The sequence below is a fragment of the Oryctolagus cuniculus genome, chromosome 11 (genome assembly GCF_964237555.1).
Source record: "Oryctolagus cuniculus chromosome 11, mOryCun1.1, whole genome shotgun sequence".
Classification (NCBI taxonomy): Eukaryota; Metazoa; Chordata; class Mammalia; order Lagomorpha; family Leporidae; genus Oryctolagus; species Oryctolagus cuniculus.
The window spans coordinates 69670210-69690362 of NC_091442.1; the positions used below are offsets into that span (position 1 = coordinate 69670210).

At 37.5% G+C, this 20153-nt stretch overlaps 1 protein-coding gene across 1 annotated transcript in view; it reads left to right on the forward strand.

Annotated features, from left to right (window-relative positions):
- CAND1 (cullin associated and neddylation dissociated 1) overlaps nt 1-19468 on the forward strand; it is a 70007-nt gene extending 50539 nt beyond the window's left edge. Inside the window, exon 15 of the mRNA XM_051846406.2 lies at nt 241-19468. Coding sequence (XP_051702366.1) covers nt 241-465 — 225 coding nt within the window. The 3' untranslated portion in view covers nt 466-19468. The remainder of the gene's footprint in view (nt 1-240) is intronic.
- The last annotated feature ends 685 nt before the right edge of the window (nt 19469-20153 follow it).

The following is a 20153-nucleotide window of genomic DNA, read 5'->3' on the forward strand; positions in this document are numbered from 1 at the left end:
GGGGTTGTCTTCAGAAAGTGTATGGAAAGCATATAATATGAAAAAACTATACAAAGATTTCAAAAATTTTTTGTAGCCAATCTTAGATTTCACCAGTTTTTTGAAGCATCTTTTAATGTGCCTTTTGGATATATGAAAGAGAGCTTTGCTTTATTTGCCAGAAAGTCCTATGTGCTTAATTTCTGTTTATGTAAGATCTGTCTTTTATAGCATGTAATCTGAATTTACTCCATGTTACAGGTAAAGGCAAACTCAGTAAAGCAGGAATTTGAAAAGCAAGATGAATTAAAGCGATCTGCCATGAGAGCAGTAGCAGCACTGCTAACCATTCCAGAAGCAGAAAAAAGTCCACTGATGAGTGAATTCCAGTCACAGATCAGTTCTAACCCTGAGCTGGCGGCCATCTTTGAAAGTATCCAAAAAGATTCATCATCCACTAACTTGGAATCAATGGACACTAGTTAGATGTTCATTCAACACGGGGACCATTATATTTGACCACATGATGCACTGAATTGACAGGTTAATCATAAGACATGGAAAGAGAAGTGTCTAAAAGCTTCAAAATGTTCCACTTTCTTTTCCTTCATGGAGACAGTTTGGCTTTCTTCCATTGTTGTTTTTGTAGCATTTACTTCAGAAACATGTATTTCCATAATCTAGAGGTTGTAAAACCACTAATGTCTTAGTGGTTGGGGCAACGTTTAAGATGGAAACTAAAAGTTAGGATTTATGGAGTGTGGAGTTAGGGTCCAGTATCTATTTACCTTGTAATGTTTAGGATTAAAATGTTAAAATTTTGTGACCATGAATTCCTTTGTTTTATAAATTTTCTCATTTTAAAAATCAAAACTTCTGCAAGATAAAAACCATGTTTCTTTTTCTTGTATATCTTTCTGTTTCAACAGCATAAATAGATTTTTAGCTGGCAAACAAGAATATCCATGGAAGATTTGTTACATTTCAGAGGGTTTGGCAGTTTTAAAAAGATAATAAGGTATCATTTTTAAAGTATGGGGATTAACAATATCCCTGTTGCGCACACTAATTTTGCATGAGCAAGTTTACAAATATGTATTGTCTGTAAAGCCGCATGTGCAGATAATTCATAATACAAAAGTTAAAATAAGTATTAGTGCAATTTTGAGATATTTATTTTTGCACAGAAAACACATATCTGAAGAGAGAGAGAGGAGTAAATTTTTGAAACTTGTTTTCTTAATGCCAGTGTGAATTTGCAGATGTTTTTAGCAAATCAAGTCACAGTAACAATTTGCCACTTTTTTTGTATTATAAATTTTCTTACACACTTTAAATTTGAATATTTAATTACTTAGTTTTTCTGAGTTACCCATTTGTGTGTGCGTGTTTCCACCTAAAAATTCTTAAAGCCAGATTTTTCTTTGATTCCCTTTGGATGTCTACATTCCTTGTCAAAGGATACTGTGTGTATGCTTTTGAATTTTATTTTTAGGAAAATTTTAAAGTTGGCTCTCACAGGTTTGTTAGCTCATGTCTTCTTTTAGTTGTGTTAGATTTTCCCTCATCTCTTGTAGTGCTAATTTACATATTGTGTTGGTAAATGTCAGCTACTTCTCCAGTTAAGGGATCTGTCCTAGGGGAACAAAGCTTTTGCAGTACCTTCTATTGTAGTTACAATTTCATTTAAGATATATTTGAGTGAGTTCATTTCACACTGTAGCCTCTTCCTTCAAATTTGTGGTGCTCCTGTAACAGTAAGAACTAACTTCCAAAATAAAAGACATCTCCTAATGCTGTGCAAATAGAGTTTACATGTTGAAGGAGGCAGTTGTTAAATCGAGCAACCTTTTTAAGCAATCAGATATTTGAAAACTGCACCCTTTATTTTTGAAACTGTGAATTAGAAATACTTTTTCTGCTGTATTACTTATCTGCTTTAACATCCAGATATGCAGTGATTTTAATTGATAACATACTGTGGTTAGCTTGATTACAAATGTTCAGATAATGCAGAAAACATTGCTACTAGTAAGGATTTTGATTAGTACATTGAGATGGAACATTACATGAAGTTGGTGCCATTTCAAAATATGGCAGGTGATAATCTTATACCATAATTTGCATAAAGCTGTAATAGAAATTTATTTTGAGATGTTAGTGTATTATGTACTATGCATTATTGTGGTATAGATGTTGTGGATATATTTAAGTTCTGATTACATGGTTTCACAATAAATTACAATACTGCAGGCTCTAGGACTGAGTAGGAGACTGACATGCATATTTTGTGTGACTGTCTCAGTTAATTGCCTAGTTAAATCCAAATACTCTTCTTGGATTGTATTTTTCTTTATTTTGTTTTTGACTTCCAAGATGCATGTTTTGAATTTTTTGTTTTGCTTCAGTCTTGCAAGCCAGCTCATTTTTCTAATACACTTATATTCTTTTAGTTCTGAAGGGGTAGATAACTTTTCATGGTTTTAAGTGTTTAGATATATATCTCCATATCAAAATGAATAATCAAATAATTGTCCAAATATAAATGCTGAGGCATGCTGATTAACGCCATACTTTTGGTGGTAGTGCGGTCCACATACTGGAATGGAAGGAGCAAGGTATGGATGGATTCCAGACATACTCCACCCCCCATGCCACTTAATTAGTCCCCCACACAGAGGATCCTTACAACATCTTAAAGTTAGTGGTACAGTAACACTGTTGACTTTCATGAGGACATTTAGATTAGTTTAGATCTACCTAGTTTGCTTTTAAATGAAAGTTCAATATGGGGTTGAGTTTTGTTGATATGACTGGATCTAACCAGTTATTCACACATCAGTAGCACTGAATGACAATTCAAAAATATTAGTTGTATTTTATTAATGGTATCTGAAAGCCGCCTAACCATTAAGAACTAAAATTCTTAAAAGGTTAGAATATGATGACTTCATCAAATGTTTTGAGTATTTACATAATTTTTATATAACTAATTAAACAACCAATTAGTCTTTTTTTCTTTACGCTTGGGAAGAAATAATAGGGCTATATCTAACCAGTTCTAGGGAGTATTCGGATACCTTCATATCTAGCTCAGTCTCAGACATGTGATATACAAATATAGTCATGATTGAAGTTCAAAATTATAAAATATATAAAATCCTCAGCCCTTGAAGGATTGAGTTTACATGTTAATAAGTCTTTTAAGTTGTATTTGGTCACATGATAAAGTATATAGTCATCCTTAGTAATTCAGGAAACATTTGTTTGCCCACATTAATATTACTGAAAATGTAAATTGTTAAAATTAATTGCCAATCTATATAATTAGTGAATGTTTTGATATTAAAGACCTTAGAAGTTTCAGCAAGTTAAGTTTTAGATTCTAGCTCTATTTTGAATTGGAACCCAATTTTTAAACCTGGGCTTATCTGTTTTTTGAGATCTTGTTTAATCTTTAGTGGAATGGAGCATTGAAAGTATAGTTAACAGTTCATTTACTGTTTGGAATAAAAGTTGATTTTAGCTGGCTTTTCCAGTTAAATAAATTGATATTTTTGGTCTCAAAAATGGAACACACTGGAAGTATTTGGCCATAAGCTACCAAAAGCTCACCAGACAAAGTAGAATTCCTATGAAAAATGCTAAATGAAAATATATTTTCCTTTTCTGGTACAGGAAGTTTCCTTTTCTGTAAGAAGATGTTTTTCTTTTAATACTGGAAAGGATGTGAGCCACCTGTAATGATAATTTAGGCAAAACCTTTTAGCAACATGTTTTTGCTCTGTATAACTTAGAAAGTTAGTTGTGAATGCAAAATGGAATTTGTTTTTCAAAGGGCATTTAGATAACCAGTTAATAATGTACTGAGGTGGGGTAGTAGTGGTGCCTGTAATTTTGCTTTGGCGGCCCCTTTAATCTCAGTGTGTCAGATTTCAGAATGATTTTTAGTAAACGGATTTCTGTTTTTGACATCTCAGGACCCTGGCCTCTTCATACCATTCTGATTGCAAATAAGTATCAGTGATGATTTTGCTAATTTTATTTGGTTGAGGTCATAGAAGAGAAAAAGCTTACATTATTTGAGATTAAATTTTTTCCAAATGAACAAGTATTAAAATTAGTGTATGTAGTCATTGACAGTAGCCAATGGTTGATTCACATTGTGTGATTTTTTTTTTACTCTAGAATGCTCCCATTAAAAAAAAAAAGTCTGAAGAATTTTACTTCAACAAAACTGGTTAACCATATGATATCCCGTGTTAGTCCCATGTTTTAATAGTCTGTAATAACCCTGTTAACATTGAAAAGCTATTTTACTTGTTTCACAGGTATTTTACTTTTAAACTTGATAAAAAACCCAACTGCTTACTTAGGTAAGTGCAGCTAAATGTGTGCAGTGCTTGTTTACATGTAACCCTAGTGTAGTATTTTCAAAACATACATGTATTTGCTTGCAGTTATTACCCTGTGTGAATTAAGTTAGGCTTTCCTAAGAGATCTGGAAATAAACTCCCAGATCCTTATTCTAAAAATAAAGCCCATGTTTTCCTCCATAATTTATATTATTATAGAAATTCATGTTCATTATTTTAGATTAGAACTTTAGACCTAGACATTATTGACATCTTGAACTGGATCATTTTGTTGTGGTGGTGGTTCAGGGGAGCTGACATATATGCTATAAGATAATAGCAACATCCCTGGCCTCTAACCATTAGATGCTGTTAGTACCACCACTTATCTTCCTGCCTGGTGGTAAAAACCAGCATTGTTCCAGACATTGCTCAGTGTTCCCAGGGAGGGATGGAGTTGTGAGGGTTGCCCCAGTTGTGATCCACCATTTTTGAGAAAGAATTTTCTTGTTTCTGGCAGCTATAGCATTTTATATAGGGATCTCTATAGGAAGAAGTAAAAAGAAATCTCTTATTTACATTGGCGAGAAGTTTTTAGACATTCTTGAGTTAGTTTTTCATCTTCCTAAGTACTGCTTCTTAGTAACCAGATTTCTTCTGTGTGATTAAAACTACTATCATATTTTAGTGATTACAGGCTTCTGTGTTACCATCACTGATTTAATGGATGGTCTTTAATAAACCCCTTAACCTGGCTAAATGTGATTATAAAAGAGCTGCTACTATAAATGGGAGTATGAGACATTTTGGGTGCTTTGAAATCTGTGTACAACATAAAGTTCATGAGCAGTAGCCATGAGCAACTAGGCATTTTATTTGAATTCTTCTAATGAAGACAGATTAAATGGATTTCAAAATGGTTATATTCTCTTCATGAGAATAAATTGTCTATTAATTTATTTCTTGAATTAATGGCTTATTTCCAAATATGGATAATTCCTTGTTTAGCTGTGATTTTTAAAGATAAGCCAGGTAGTGATATTTTGTATAATTTCAAAACCTATATTAGAAAATAGCTGTTAAAGTTAAGCTGACTATAGCAAGTGTTTGCTATTTTTCTAGGATTAGTTTGTGCCTGGAGACCATAAAATGCTTTGTGAATCTTGATTCCCAGATATAGGGTTTTAAAGATTAGTAGTGGTAGGCAAATAACAGAAAAATGACCACAAATTGTCCATTCTTTGAAATGGCCATTGAATGAGTAGTCTTCTCAGCCTTCTGAACCATGTCAGCCCCACTTGGGAGAAAGACATAAGCAAAGGTAAGTTAATCACCTTTTACATACCGTTAATTGAATGTCCATGGGTCAGAAGTTTGAATTAAGACTGGAATTCTGAGTTTGGAAACTCTGTACATTTTACTATCCATTTAGAGGTTTTCTGTGTGGCTGGGCTGGAAAATCTATGTTTCATAGGCTTTTCATTTAAAGAGAAATGTGTTCCGGCATCAATTTTCCAATAAATATAATCCAGCAGTCAGATGACTGTGTGTGGCTGCCTAGAGCATTGTTGCTAATCTGTAGAATGTCATAGCCCTGACAGAGTTCTGCATGTTATGACAAACCTAGCAGAACTTATACCCAAAATTTATTACTATGCTTCCATTCCTGTAGATGGATCACCAAATTAAAGGCAGGATTAATTACATTTTTCTTCCTTCCCTTGGTACTTCCTACTGTTTGGTACTTGGCACAGGGGATAGTGCCTGTAGGGAAAAACATACTACATAATTACTATTAAGTAGTAATGTGATAGGGGAAACACAGAATTCTCTGATTTATGGGAAGCGATTTCTGGTCTTTAGATCAGGACAATCCTAAATAAAATGGATATTCCACGTAGTAGGAACGGAACTGGCAAAAATGGAGACACAGGATCGCTTGGTGTGTTCAGCTGAGTGTGGCTGTGCTTTAGAATATGAAAGAGAAAAAGTGGTCAGGGGCTGGGAAAGGCACACAGGAATCCGGTAGTTTGAGTGTATGGACAATGGTAAGCCATAAAAAGAATTCAAGCCCCGCAGTGATGTACTTGGATTTGTATTTGTGAAAAGTTAGCTGCAGTTTAGAAAATGGATTGGACCTAAAGTAAGGCATTGCTGATGGATGAGTTAGGATATTGGGGTAATACAGGCAGGAAGGGAGTAGTCAATGGAACCAACAGAGTTTTGGCATGGAAACAGGATGTTTGAGGTAAAATTGGCAGGACTCAGGAAGTAATTGGATATTGGAAGTATATGCAACTGTATGCTACAACAAAACAATCTCCAAAGTAGATGGCTTAGAACAAGATTGAGTCTAAATGTCCATTGCTACACCTGGGACCCAGGATGACCAAGCCATGGTGTGGGACATTGCTGGTCCCTGTGGCAGAGGGAAAAGTATATAGTGGGTCGTCTCTGGCTCTTAGTGCTTTTACCTGAAATGACACACAAAAGCTAGTAACAGCTATACCCAACAGCTCAATATTCAGAAGGCGTCAGAATAATTAGGTCATGGTTTAGCTGGGGAATGATTTTGTTCTGGGGTCAAGCAGAAGAGGCCATGTTGCACACTATTACAGTGAACTCAAGAGACCTGTTCCTGTTCTCAGAGGTTCTTTTCATCCACTCTGCCACTGAATTTCTTTAACTGTGACTCTTCTCCCTGCTGCACTTTAAAAAAAAATTTTTTTTTTGAGAGGTGTGCCATCTGTTGGTTCGTTCCTCAAATGCCTTCAATGGCCAAGGCTGGGGCTGGCAACTCAGTCATGTGGGTAGAAACAACCCAACCCATTTGTCATCACCTGCTACCTCCCAGGGTATGAATTAGAAAGGAGCTGGAATTGGAAGCAGAGTAGGAACTCACGCGGGCACTCTGCTTTGTGACATGGGTGTACCAAATAATGGCTTAAGCACCGTGCCAAATGTCTGCCTAACCTCCCCCCACCTTTTTTTCATGGTGGTCTGCAACACCTTCCCCTGTTTCCAAGTAACAATTTGTTTCCTTTTATGCATTGGCACCTGTAGGAAATGGATCCTCTACCTCAAGCACTTGTTTTTAGCACATTTCAAGTGTATTTTTCCAAGCGAAATGTCAGTCAGTCTCACTAATGGTGCCAGCAGTTTACGTTTCCTGTCGTGTATTTAGGTAGATACCCTTATCAACAGCTCAACTCCATGATTCTTGATTTCATCAGTCTATCCCACTTTTTGTCTTTGAATCATTTTGTGTCTTTGTTGTAAATGAACAATTTTAATTCCTTTCTTCCACAAACTTTTTTGAAAACCCCTCTGTGATGTGTCATGATTAAATCAAACTGTCTAGCATGCCTGTCACCTCAAATACTTATTTGTAATTTACTCAGCAGTTTGGAAGTGTGTATTATTCAACTATAATCCCCATGCAAAAAGACTTAGTCTTTTTATCTACCTGAAACTTTGAACCCATTATTTCAGCCAACCACTTTGAAGGCTGCAGCTTGGATAATTTCATCCAGAGCTGCTTTAATTTAAGCTTCTATATGCTACTCTTATTGTCCATCAAATTGTCACATCTTTAGTCACTAAATCTGTTGATTGATCATATGGATTCTTATAGTCTGTATTTCCCACCATTTTCTCTTGTAACCACAAGGCTGATGCTGTAAATGGCTTATTCATACCATTACCTGTCCCTTTTAAGTGTTAACCCTCACTTCCATACCTAACAGGTAACCAATAAATCACTTCATCAGTAAAATTAGACCTTTATCCCTATTCTCTTGCCTAAAAGCTTACATCCATTCCCATCCTTACATGCTTGTCTCAGGTTGAGTTGTGACCCCTTTGCTCAAAACCAACGTCTCCTAGAGTTTCTTTTCTTGTAGTGTGTTCCAGGTTTTGATTTAACTGGTTTCAAGTTCTCTTCTGTAACACTGCACTCATTCCATCTGCTAGACTTTCAAAAATATGCTCAAATTTTACATAAGACACTTAATTTTTTTAGTTCCACTTCAAGATGGCCGTCTTTAGCGACTAAACCTCAGCCTATTATGATCTGCTTTTCATTCCTTTCCTATTGTTGCAAAACAATTTCAGTGAAGTCTTTGATGCTACAACATGACAATTGGTCTTTTTTATACTTGATGTACAGTCATTTTCTTACTTGAGCTCATTGATGTTAATGCGTTGATCCCCCCCTCCTTGGCAACCTACTACCTTGGCTTCTAGGACGCATACCTGCAAGAGGTCACTATCACAGATTCCCTTAAATTTTGTTCACTATGTCCTTCAGCCCACACATCTACTCTAAACCATTCTGGGTCAGCTTATCTGTTACGATTTGCATGTTTTTGCTTTCTTCATCTGTGTATCTGCCTCAGTCTGTAACCATGTTTTACACTACCATATCCAACTACCTGCTGATACCTCATACAGGTCTCAAGCACAGCATATCCACAGTTGAACTCATTGTACCCTAGGTTTTCCAGACTTTGTGTCTTTGCTAATTTTGGGACTATTTGCCCACCCACTCAGGCTGGAAATTTGGCAGCCTCACTTAGTGTGAGTTTGAAAGCTGAACAGGATAAAGAACAAGGACTAGCTGGTGGATATCACATGGATTTGAATCCTGACTATTATCTGGTTGTTTTGGGTAAAACTGCTTACTCTCAAGTTTCTTTGTAAGATGGGTATAAAAAAATCAGTAGCTACCTCATAGGGTTATTGTGAAAATTAAATAGGAGTATTTGGAAGTCACTTAAGGAGATATCTGGTACATATATAAGTGCTGTATACAATTGTTAGCTCTTACTAGCATTCTGCCAATTTTATTTCATAAATACCTCTTATACCCATCCTACCCTATCCCCATTACTCTTGGTTCAAGACCTTATTTCCTTTATTAACTGGACTGCCTCAGATACCTCTTAATTGGTATTTCTGTGCTCATTCATATAGCAAGATAATTTATTACTCAGCTAGTTGCTGCTGGGATAACCAAGACAGTACCTGATATGAAGAAATGTAGTTTGTAAGAGAAGTATACACAGGATGACAATGGAGGGCATGGATGGGGCAGAAACAATTTATAGAGACAAAATGTTTCTCGAGAAATGAGGTGTTTTTCCGGGGAGTGGATTTCAAGTGAGTTGACCTTACAGTCACCTGGAGAGTCTATTAAATTGCTGGACCCTACTCCTAGAGGTTCTGGCTCAGTAGATTAATGTAGGACCAACTAATTTGCATTTCCAAGAACTCTAGGTCCTGCTGCCAACTCTCAAGACTACACTTTGAAAACCATTGTGTTGGGGTACCCAGAAAGCTTCCATCACAAAGTCGTTATCCTACACAACTGCCAAGATAGTGGTCGAGATCATTTCTCATCCTTCAGTGACTCCAGATCTGGTTACTCTCTGCCACTCAAGCTTCATTATCTGTCCCACCTTGGACTGATACTTCCCCTCTGTCCCTAATGGATTCTTCCACTGCCATGCTGTTCCTTGCCTTCATACCTTTGCTCAAGTTCAAGGTATGCCTTTTGCCTGGAATGCCTTGACATCTTTTCTTTTTACTTGGCTGGCTGTTATTCATCTTGCAGGCTGGGTCACTAACTCCAGGAAGCCTCCCTGCTGCCAAGTGAAGAGACAGTAATTTGGAAGCCAGCTCCCATGTTGAGAGCCTGATTCTATTCCCAAACATATAACAGGCAAATTTCAGTCACTCTCTGTTAACATTAGTGTAGATACTCCACTCCTCACCTATTGCCCATGCTATTGTCAATGTTTACTGACTAAGGACAGATATGGAAAAAGCTGAATGAATCAACTGTTTATAGAAAGTTCTTTACGATACTGAATACTGGCAACAACCCAGTCTCACTTTCTGTACCTAAGGACACAGCTTGAAGTCCTTTCTGGGCCTTGGCTGGACTGAAAGCAATGCCACTTGGCCTGGTTTGTGACCTTTCCTCCGATACACCTTGCCTTTTGTCTTCTAGAAATTTGTCCAAATACTTGACATTCTTCAGCCTTCCATACTGCTCTACATAATGTTTTGGGTTCATTTTATGCTTAATGTCATTTCAGTAGGATTTTGAGACTGAATAAATGTAAGCACATGAGATTGATCTGCCATCTTGAAGCTTCTGTTATTTCTTGGTCTTCTGCAATGCTTTACTGAGAAACATTATAATACAGTTGTTAAAGACTCAGGCTCTGAATCTGGTTCTGCCATTACTTGGAAGTGGGGTTTTGGGCAAATAATATATCCAGGTCTGTTTCCTCATTAGTAGAATGGAGTTCTATGTGATAGCCTCAAAGGACTGCTTAGAAGGGTAACATGCATAGATTATTGAATATGGCATCCAGGAAGCACTGAAAAAATACGTATTAAGCATAAGTAAAAGAAATGCATTTTATTCATGAGTGACCATGTTAGATTTTTCTTGTGTTATTCTCATTGTTAATTTCTTAGTTTGTCTAAGAGATGAGTAGAGATTCTAAAATGTGCATTGAGGAGAAATTGTTATCCTGTGTTTTGAGAACCACTGGAGAGCTTGATGTCAGCATAATTTATTAGTAAATTAAATCAGTAAAACTCTAAAGACTAGTTATTAGAAACCATTAACAAATAGTATCCTTAATAATGAAACAAAACTATCTAAAGCCACAAGCTAGACTAGCATTGTTATAGAGCATTATTGTATAACATATTTTCAAAAGCAAATAAAACAATATATGAATGATACAAATTAGAAAATAGATAAAGCTTTTTTTTTGTGAATGATATAATTACACACCTAGAAAACCAAGAAAATTTAATAATAAAAAAAATCTTCAGATGGTTTGTTAGGGGCTAGCACTGTGGCATAGTGGGCTAAGCCTGCCTGTGGCACCAGTATCCCATATGGGCGCCTGTTTGAGTCTCAGCTGCTCTCCCAATCCAGCTCTTTGGTATGGCCTGGGAAAGGAGAGGAAGGTGGACCAAGTCCTTGGCCTCTGCACCTGCCTGGGAGACCTGAAAGAAGTTCCTCACTCCTGGCTTTGGATTGGCACAGTTACGGCCATCTGGGGAGTGAACCAGTGGATGTAAGATCTTTCTGTCTCTCCCACTCACTGTCTATAACCCTGCCTTTCAAATAAATAAATAAAATATTAACAAAAAAAGGGTTGTTTGGCAAGGTGGATTCTTTCAAAGTGATGTAGGACAGCTTAGATAATTTTTTTAAAAGATTGTTTATTTGAAAGGCAGAGTTAGAGAAAGGCAGAATAGGCAGAGTTAGAGAAAGGCAGAGGCAGAGATCTTCCATCTGCTGTTTCACGCCCCAAATAGCCACTGTAACAGGCAGAGCTGGGCTGATCCAAAACCAGGAGCCAGGAGCGTCTTACAGGTTTCCCGCACTGGTGCAGGGGCCCAAGCATTTGGGCCTTCTGCTTTACTATACCATAGCAGAGAGCTGGATCGGAAGTGGAGCAGCCCAGTCTTAAACTGCCACCCATATAGGATAACAACACTGCAGCAGATGGCCTTACCCGTCAGGCTCAGCGCCGGCCCCCTGATAATTAATTTTAGGTTCATGATTTGGAAGCTGCACCTCCTTTCCTCTGTGGTGCCACGTTCATATACCTGTGAATCGGGACCCCTTTCCAGGAAGTTCCTCTAACCTCAGACATGGGGGTGGTATCACATAAACACTTCTGATTTTCTAAGTGCATAAAAAACTAGGAAGCACAGTGCCTTGCTCTCTCCTCCACTTTGACTCAGGACGAGCAGAGCAGGGTATGATAATTCCCTTTCTGTGTCCCCTTTTCCCAAAATAAAGCTCTAATGGTCCTATGGTTTTGTTTTGTTTTGTTTCCATTTTGTAAACAAAGTTTATCACACTGCATGCAGTGTTTGGGCCTGTATTTAGAATTCTTCTCTAATAACAGGTAAGACCCTGGAAAATTAATTTAGGCCCAAACCCAATCTATAACAAAAGGAAAAATATCCAGAAGAGCTCTTGAGGAATGGCAGCAAGTGAACGTGGTTCCTAGGGCTCTTCATTCTTAAACTTCCTAGATCAAATCTAAGAGCCTGACTTTGGCTCCTTATCCAGCTCACATTTCTCGACAAGCCTACAAACCGAAACTCGAAAACTGAAAAGTAATAAGAATTTTTGCTTCTCTCATCTTCCAAAATTACCCGTCTTTTTTTTTTTTTTTTTTTTTAAAGATTTATTTATTTGAAAGAGCCACAGAGAGGCAGAGAGGTCTTCCATCCACTGGTTCACTCCCCAGATGGCTGCAGCTGCTGGAGCTGAGCTGATCCAAACTCAGGAGCCTCTTCTGGGCCTCACACACAGGTGTTGGGGCCCACGGACTTTGGTCATCTCCACTGCTTTCCCAGAGAGCTGGGTCGGAAGTGGAGCGGCTGAGACTTGAGCCACTGCCCATATAGGATGCCGACACTGCAGGCAGTGGCTTTACCTGCTAAGTCGCAGTGCCAGCCCCTCTGTTCTGAGTCTGAGTTTTCTTTCATCACCTATTAATAATTTTGGGGGTTCCTTGCTAAGGACAGTGTTTGACAAATAAGAGGGGAAAAATGGGAATATGTTGGAGCAAACTCAAATGGATAGGGTGTTGGGGAAAGAATATGGGACTGTTTGTGACTAGGGGAAATAGAAGTAGGGTGTTTATCCACTACTGAAGGTGAAAGAGCTGTGTTCCTACACAGAGCCCAAGATTTTGAATGGCATTTCTATCTGCTTATGAGTTTTATGGCTTACAAGCCTTGAGAAAAAGATTCTTTAGCTCTTCAGGGGAATAGAGAGCATAGGCCTGGTCAGTGCATAACTCAGTGATGAAAAGCTCTATTCTTATCTAAAACTTCCTTTTAATTTTAATTTTTAAATTGTTTTTAACAGATTCATTATGATTTGTAGATACAATTCTAAGACACCCCCCCCCTTTTGGCTTCTGAGATAAAATACTCTAAATTCACATTATAACAAAAAGGCTTCATCGAATAAGAAGTTTAACAAGTAAAAAAAGCAAAAAGTCCCTAGTTTGATGGGATTATAGACAGCAGCTATAAACAATAATTGAATAGAAAAATGATCATTTCATCCATATACAGTAAATTTTAAAGTAATCACAGAGCATTAAAACTATAGTTATATAATATTCTTAACCATTGGTTTGACAAAGGTATAAAACAAAGTTTTACAAACTATGTTTTAGCTTCTATCAGCGAGAACATGAGGTACTTGTCTTTAGGGTCTGGCTTATTTCACTCAGCATGATGTCCTCCAGTTGTGTCCATTTTGCTGCAAATGGTGGAATTTCATTTTTTATAGATGAGTAATTTCCTATTGTGTATGTATATATACCATATTTTCTTTATCTATTCATCTGATGATGAATACCTTGGTTGGTTCCAAATTTTGACTATAAACATGGTGGTGCAGGTAACTCTGGTACATTCTGGTCAGCGCTTTTGAGTACAGATCCAGTAGTGGGATTGCCTGATCATATTTCAAGTCTGTTCTCTTTCTACACTGACTCTTATCCTGACTTTGGTCCTAGGACTCTTGCCTGCATAACATTAGGCTTCTCAGACTTAACTTGATTTAAAACAAATTTTAAAATGCATTTATTCCCTGAACAAATATATATTTGATAGACTGAGTATCAAAGATTAGGAAACTTCAGCCTTTTAAAAATTCACTGAAGAGTTTAATTTTTTTTAAGATTCCAGGAACAAACAGGAAGAAAGTCAAGGAATGGGGCTAAAAATTACTGAAGAATAATGTATAGACAGCAAATAATGTTAAGTCAGAGGTGCTTGGCTCTGAATTATCAGAAAGTAAATACACCTGTAGAGTCAAGAAAGCACCTCTCAGTGTCTTGTTGCCCTTTTCTTTGATTTGTTAACATTGAGGCACCTGTGTTAGTCACATTTTCATTATTAAACTAAGTACCAAAGACAAGATACTTAGGTCGGAAGAAGTTTATTTTGGCTTGATTTTGGAGGTTCACTGTCCAAGACCAAGTGGGCCCCATGGGTTTGGCTGTCTGGTGAGGATAGATGATGGCAGTGGCAGAGTGCAGCTTAAGGAAGGTTCACATGGCTAGCCAGGAAGCAGAGGGACATAAGGAAACACCATCATTGACATAATACACATGAAAATGTGGCCAAACCAACCAGAAAGAAAAGCAAACATATTGAACCGCTAGGTTGTTTTAATTATTAAATTATCTGTAAATGAGGTATAGTTTTCTTTCCTTTTAAAATGTCCTCATCATAAATACAAGATGCTGAGCCTTGGCACATTGTCCGCTGTCATCCCTGGAGTACGAAACAGGCTCAGTGAGAGTCGGATGGTCTCTGTGGGTTCCTTGTCAGAAGACGCCTTCCTCACTGCGCTGCGATATTTCTCCCAGTGCTTATGCTGCCTGTGCCACCTCCCCTGGGAGGAGAAGGAGTTTATTGCACTGTCATCCATCGCTCTCTCAAAGTGACTGTGTCATTTTCTCATAATCTTTTGCATATAGAGGTTTTATATATACATATATATGTTCATATATATATTTCTCTTAAAGTTATTAAATGTAATAAACCACTCATTAGTAATGAAATATTTTATTTTCAAAATGAAGATCAAGAAGGACTGGAGGTCTTCAGAGTCAAGGTCGTGCTGACCTTCCCATGTCCTAAGGATGGGAAGATGGAGGTGGTGAATACCTGGGCCACAGTTTGATCCCTCAGTCTCACATTTAACGGTACGGTTGGTCTTCGGTTACATTCTTAACAGATTCCTTGTTTCTCTGAGCTGTAAATGTATTTTGTATTTAAGATTCAAAACCTCCTTTAAAATGTTTTGGGAGATAGGATTGGGAAATCCTTAGAGACTTCCATAGTTTCAAAAAGCTAAGAAAATATAATATATAATCATACAAGGTACTTCAAAAGAATCCTGTAAAAAATGGAATTAAAATATAAGTTTAGCTGCATTGTGGTGCAATGGGTTAAACTGCCACTTGTCCACTGGCATCCCATATCTGATGCTAGTTCCATTCTGGCTGCTCCATTTCCAATCCAGCTCCCTGCTAATGTGCCTGGGAAGGCAGTGGACGATGATCCAAGCACTTGGGCCCCTGCCACCCATGTGGGAGACCAAGTTGGAGTTTCTAGTTTCTGGCTTTGGCCTGGCTCAGACCTAGCCATTGTGGCCATTTGGGAAGTGAACCAGCAGATAAATGATCTCCATCTCTTCCTGCTGGTTGCCATGATTTCAAATAAATTATATAAATGTATCTTTTTAAAAATACATTTACTTTGGTACAGAAAATATGGAAATTCATACATTTTTTTGTGATACATTTTCCACAAACTTCTTGAAGACCTTCATATAATCCCAATAATGCATAACTTAAAAAAATGTGAGTCTCCATCAGGGATGGGTTAATGCATGTAAGAAAGGACAGTTAGTCTCTTTTGCATGTTATTATTTGGTGATAAAATAAAACCATATTTATGCATTTTTGATGCAATCACTTTGATTCAGATATGTCAAATGTCTTTGTCAATATAACCTGGTTTATGGTGTCACTTGGGCTCCCTACTGCCCTGAGACTACCTGTGTTCGTGTCTTCCTTTCTCTCTTGTTTTTTTCTTTCCTTCCTAGGCAGGCCAAGCATGCCCCAGCCTACTGCACCTGGTCCTTGCCCTCTGCACCACTACTTCCTCCCCTTGCCTTCCTTTTCTGACTTACCTTTTACTTAATCTGTCTTCCTACCAACAGCCAAAATATGATAAAGGAAAAGTAAGCTATATATTTTAGATTAAATTTTTAATCTTTAGGCATACTTAAATGTTATTACCTACCTTTGGCAGTTGAGGAGTTGCGGTGGATATTAAATTATTTTCTACTCTGCCTTTCCTCTTGATAGTTTTGCTTCTGTTTATTTGATACCCTTGAGAGAAAAGAATTACGAGTATTTGATATTAAACAGACTCCAAAGCTGCAGAACCCTCAGTAAACATAAATAATTAAATTATAAAAATGAGATTCTTAGCATTTTATTATGGTGACTGTAATAATATCATAAGGTATGTGAATATAAGAACAGATAACTAAACAATTCTAATTAATGGTTGAGAAACTAGAGCAATTAATGAGGATACAAATGAGTTTTCTCTAGAAATAAACGTCTGAGATAGTTTATGCCATCAATGAGATACTTGGAATTTATTTGCTCTTTGTAGTCATGATAATGGAAAAATGTCATTTAGTGTGAGATAGCTGATATTTAAAAATCAATGTAGAAGAGGATTTTCTAGATATAGAAATTCCACAACATAATAGTTATATAACATTGGTAAAATATTTCAAAAGCTATAAAACTCTAATTTCTGAACATTTATAGACATCTCCCCCTACCCTACTGCCACTTAAATCAAGCTATAGTAGATGAATAAAATCACATGTATTTCCAGTGTACAATGTGTCGTTTTAGTATACATTGTGCAATGAATAAACCAAGCTGGTTAACATATCTATGCCTGGCATACTTATCATTTTTTGCCATGAGAACATTTACTCTCAACAATTTTCAAGTATACATTATTATTCACTAAAGTCACCATGCTATAAAACAGTCTCCAGAATTTATTCTAATTAAGGCCTCATGCTTTTTAATTAACATCTACCCTCTCTCATCAAGCCTGCCTCCCCCAGGGCCCTAGTGACCATCATTTAACTGATTCTGTGAAGTCTACTTTTTCAGAACCCATGTTCTTAATAAGTATCCATATCATGAAGTATTTGTCTTTCTGTGTCTGGCTTATTTCACTGAGCACAATGTCTTCCAGGTTCATGTATGTTGTTGTGAATGACAGAATTTCCTTCTTTTTCTTTCTTTATTTTTTTAAAAGATGTATTTACTTGTTTGAAAGATAGTTGCAGAGAGAAAGAAAAGGTGGAGAGAGAGAGAAGGAAAGAAAGGAAGGAAGAAAGGAGGGAGGGTGAGAGGGAGGAGTCTTCCATCTGCTGATTCACTCCCTGGGCTGGACCAGGCTGAAGTCAAAAGCTTCATCCAGGTCTCCCATGTGGGTGCAGGGATCCAAGAAACTGAGCCATCTTCCACTGCTTTCCCAGGCACACTAGCAGGGAACTGGATTGGAAGTGGAGCAGTTGGGACTTGAATTGGTGCCCGTATGGGATCCCAGCACTCCAAGCAGTGCTTTTACCTGCTGCAACTAGCGCTGGCCCCAGGATTTCCTTCTTTTTCAAGACTCAATAGCATTCCATTTGTGTGTGTATCTATGTGTGTGCACATGTGTATATATTTTCTTTACTCATTCATCCATTGATGGATTCTTAAGTTGATCTATGTGCTTGCTAATGTGAATAGTGCTACAATGAATGTGGGACAGCCAAGATCTCTTAGACATAGTGATTTCTTTTCATTTGGATATACACCCAGAAGTGGGATTGCTGGATCGTATGATGGTTCTACTTTCAAGGTTTTGAGGAATCTCCAAACTATTCCCATAATGGTTGTGCTAATTACATCCCCACCAATAGTGTACAAAGCTTCCCTGTTCTCACGTCATCACCAAAACTTATCTTTCATCTTGTAAGAAATTATTTATTTGTTTGATAGAGAGAAAGAGAAATGGGAGCAGCAAGACAGAGAGAGATACAGAATCCTCCCAACTGCTGGTTCACTTCCCAAATGGCTGCAACAACCAAAGTTGAGCCAGGCTGAAACCAGGAGCCAGAAACTCAATCTAGGTCTCCCACTTGGGTGGAAGGAACCTACCCACTTGAACCATCACTGCCATATCTCAAGTTGTGCATTAGCAGGAAGTTGAAATAAGAAAGTGAAGTCAGAATTTGAATACAGGCACACATATTGATATGGGATGTGAATGTCCCAAGTGGTATCTTTCTTTCTTTTTTTTTTTTTTTTTTTTGACAGATAGAGATAGTGTGAGAGAGAGACAGAGAGAAAGGTCTTCCTTCCTTTGGTTCACCCTGCAAATGGCCGCTACGGCCAGCGCACTGCGCCGATCCGAAGCCAGGAGCCAGGTGCTTCTTCCTGGTCTCCCACATGGGTGCAGGTGCCCAAGCACTTGGACCCTCCTCCACCCTCTTCCTGGGCCACAGCAGAGAGCTGGACTGGAAGAGGAGCAACCAGGACCAGAACCTGGTGCCCATATGAGATGCTGGTGCCGCAGGCTGATGATTAGCCAAGTGAGCCATGGCGCCAGCCCCCAAGTGGTGTCTTAAGTGCTGTACCAAGCATCCTTTCTTCTCCACACCATTTATTGAAGAAATTGCCCTTCCCTATTATGGATTCTTGGCACCATTGTGGAAGATCAGTTGACTATAAATGTGTAGATTTATTTCTACACTCTATTCTGTTCCATACACACACACACACACACTCACTCTATATATCTGTTTACATGCCAGTACCATACTATTTTGATTACTATAGCTCTGTGGTGTGTTTTGAAATCAGGTAGTGTTATGCCTCCAGCTTTTTTCTTTTTGTTCAACATTGCTGTGGTTATTTAGGATCTTTTGGCTTCCATACAATCTTTAGGACTTTTTTTCCTATGAAAAGTGCCATTGGAATGTTAGTAGAGATTGCATTGAATCTTTATATCACTTTAGGTAATATGGATATTTTAACAATATTAATTCTTCCAGTACATGAATATGAGATGTCTCTTTATTTATTTGTATCTTCTATACTTCCTTTCAGCAATATTTTATAGTTTTCAGTATATAGATCTTTTACCTCCTTGGTTAAATTCATTCCTAAGTATGTTAATTTTTTATATTATTGTAAATGAAATTGTTTTGTTGATTCTTTTTCAGGTAATTGTTAGTGTATAGAAATGTTGCTGAGTTTTGTGTATTGATTTTGTAACCTGTAACTTTACTGCATTCATTTTCTAGTTCTAATAGTTTTTTGGTGGATTTCTCAGAGTTTTCTATATAAGGTCATTTCATCTGCAGAGACAGTTTTGTTTCCTTGCTAGTTTTTATGGTTTTCATTCCTGTTTCTTGCCTAACTGCTCTGTGACTACCAGTATTATGTGAAATAAAAGTGGTGAAAGCAGCCATCTTTGTCTTGTTATGGATCCTAGAGGAAAAACTTTATCATTAAATATGATGTTAGCTAGGGGCTTCTCATGTATAACCTTTATTATATTGAGATTCCTTCCTTCTTTACCTAAATTGTTTTGTTGAGTTTTTATTATGCAAAGGTGTTAAATTACTTCAAATGCCTTTTCTGCATCTATTGAGATGATCATCTTTTGAGATGATTTTTATCCTTTATTTTGTTCATGTGGTACATCACATTCATCACTTTATGTGGAATTATCCTTGTATCCCAGGGATAAAACTCACTTGATCATGGTGTGTGATTGATTTAGCAGAGTGACAGAGAAAGAAGGAGAGAGAGGAGAAAGAGAAAGAAAGAAAGATATCCTTCATTTACTACTTCACTCCTCAAATGGCCACAATAGCTGAGGTTGGGCCAGGCTGAGTCCAGGAGACAGGAATTGTATCTGAGTCTCCCACATGGGTGACAGAGGTCCAAGTACTTGAACCATCACCTGCTGCCTTCCCAGGTATATTAGCAGGAAGCTGGATTGGAAGTGGAACAGTCAAGGCTTGAACTGATTCTCTGATATGGAATGTCGACATCACAAGCTGTGGCTTAACCTGTTATACCACAATGGCAGCCCCATGAACTTTTTAATGTGCTGCTGAATTGAGTTTGCTAGTGTTTTGTTGAG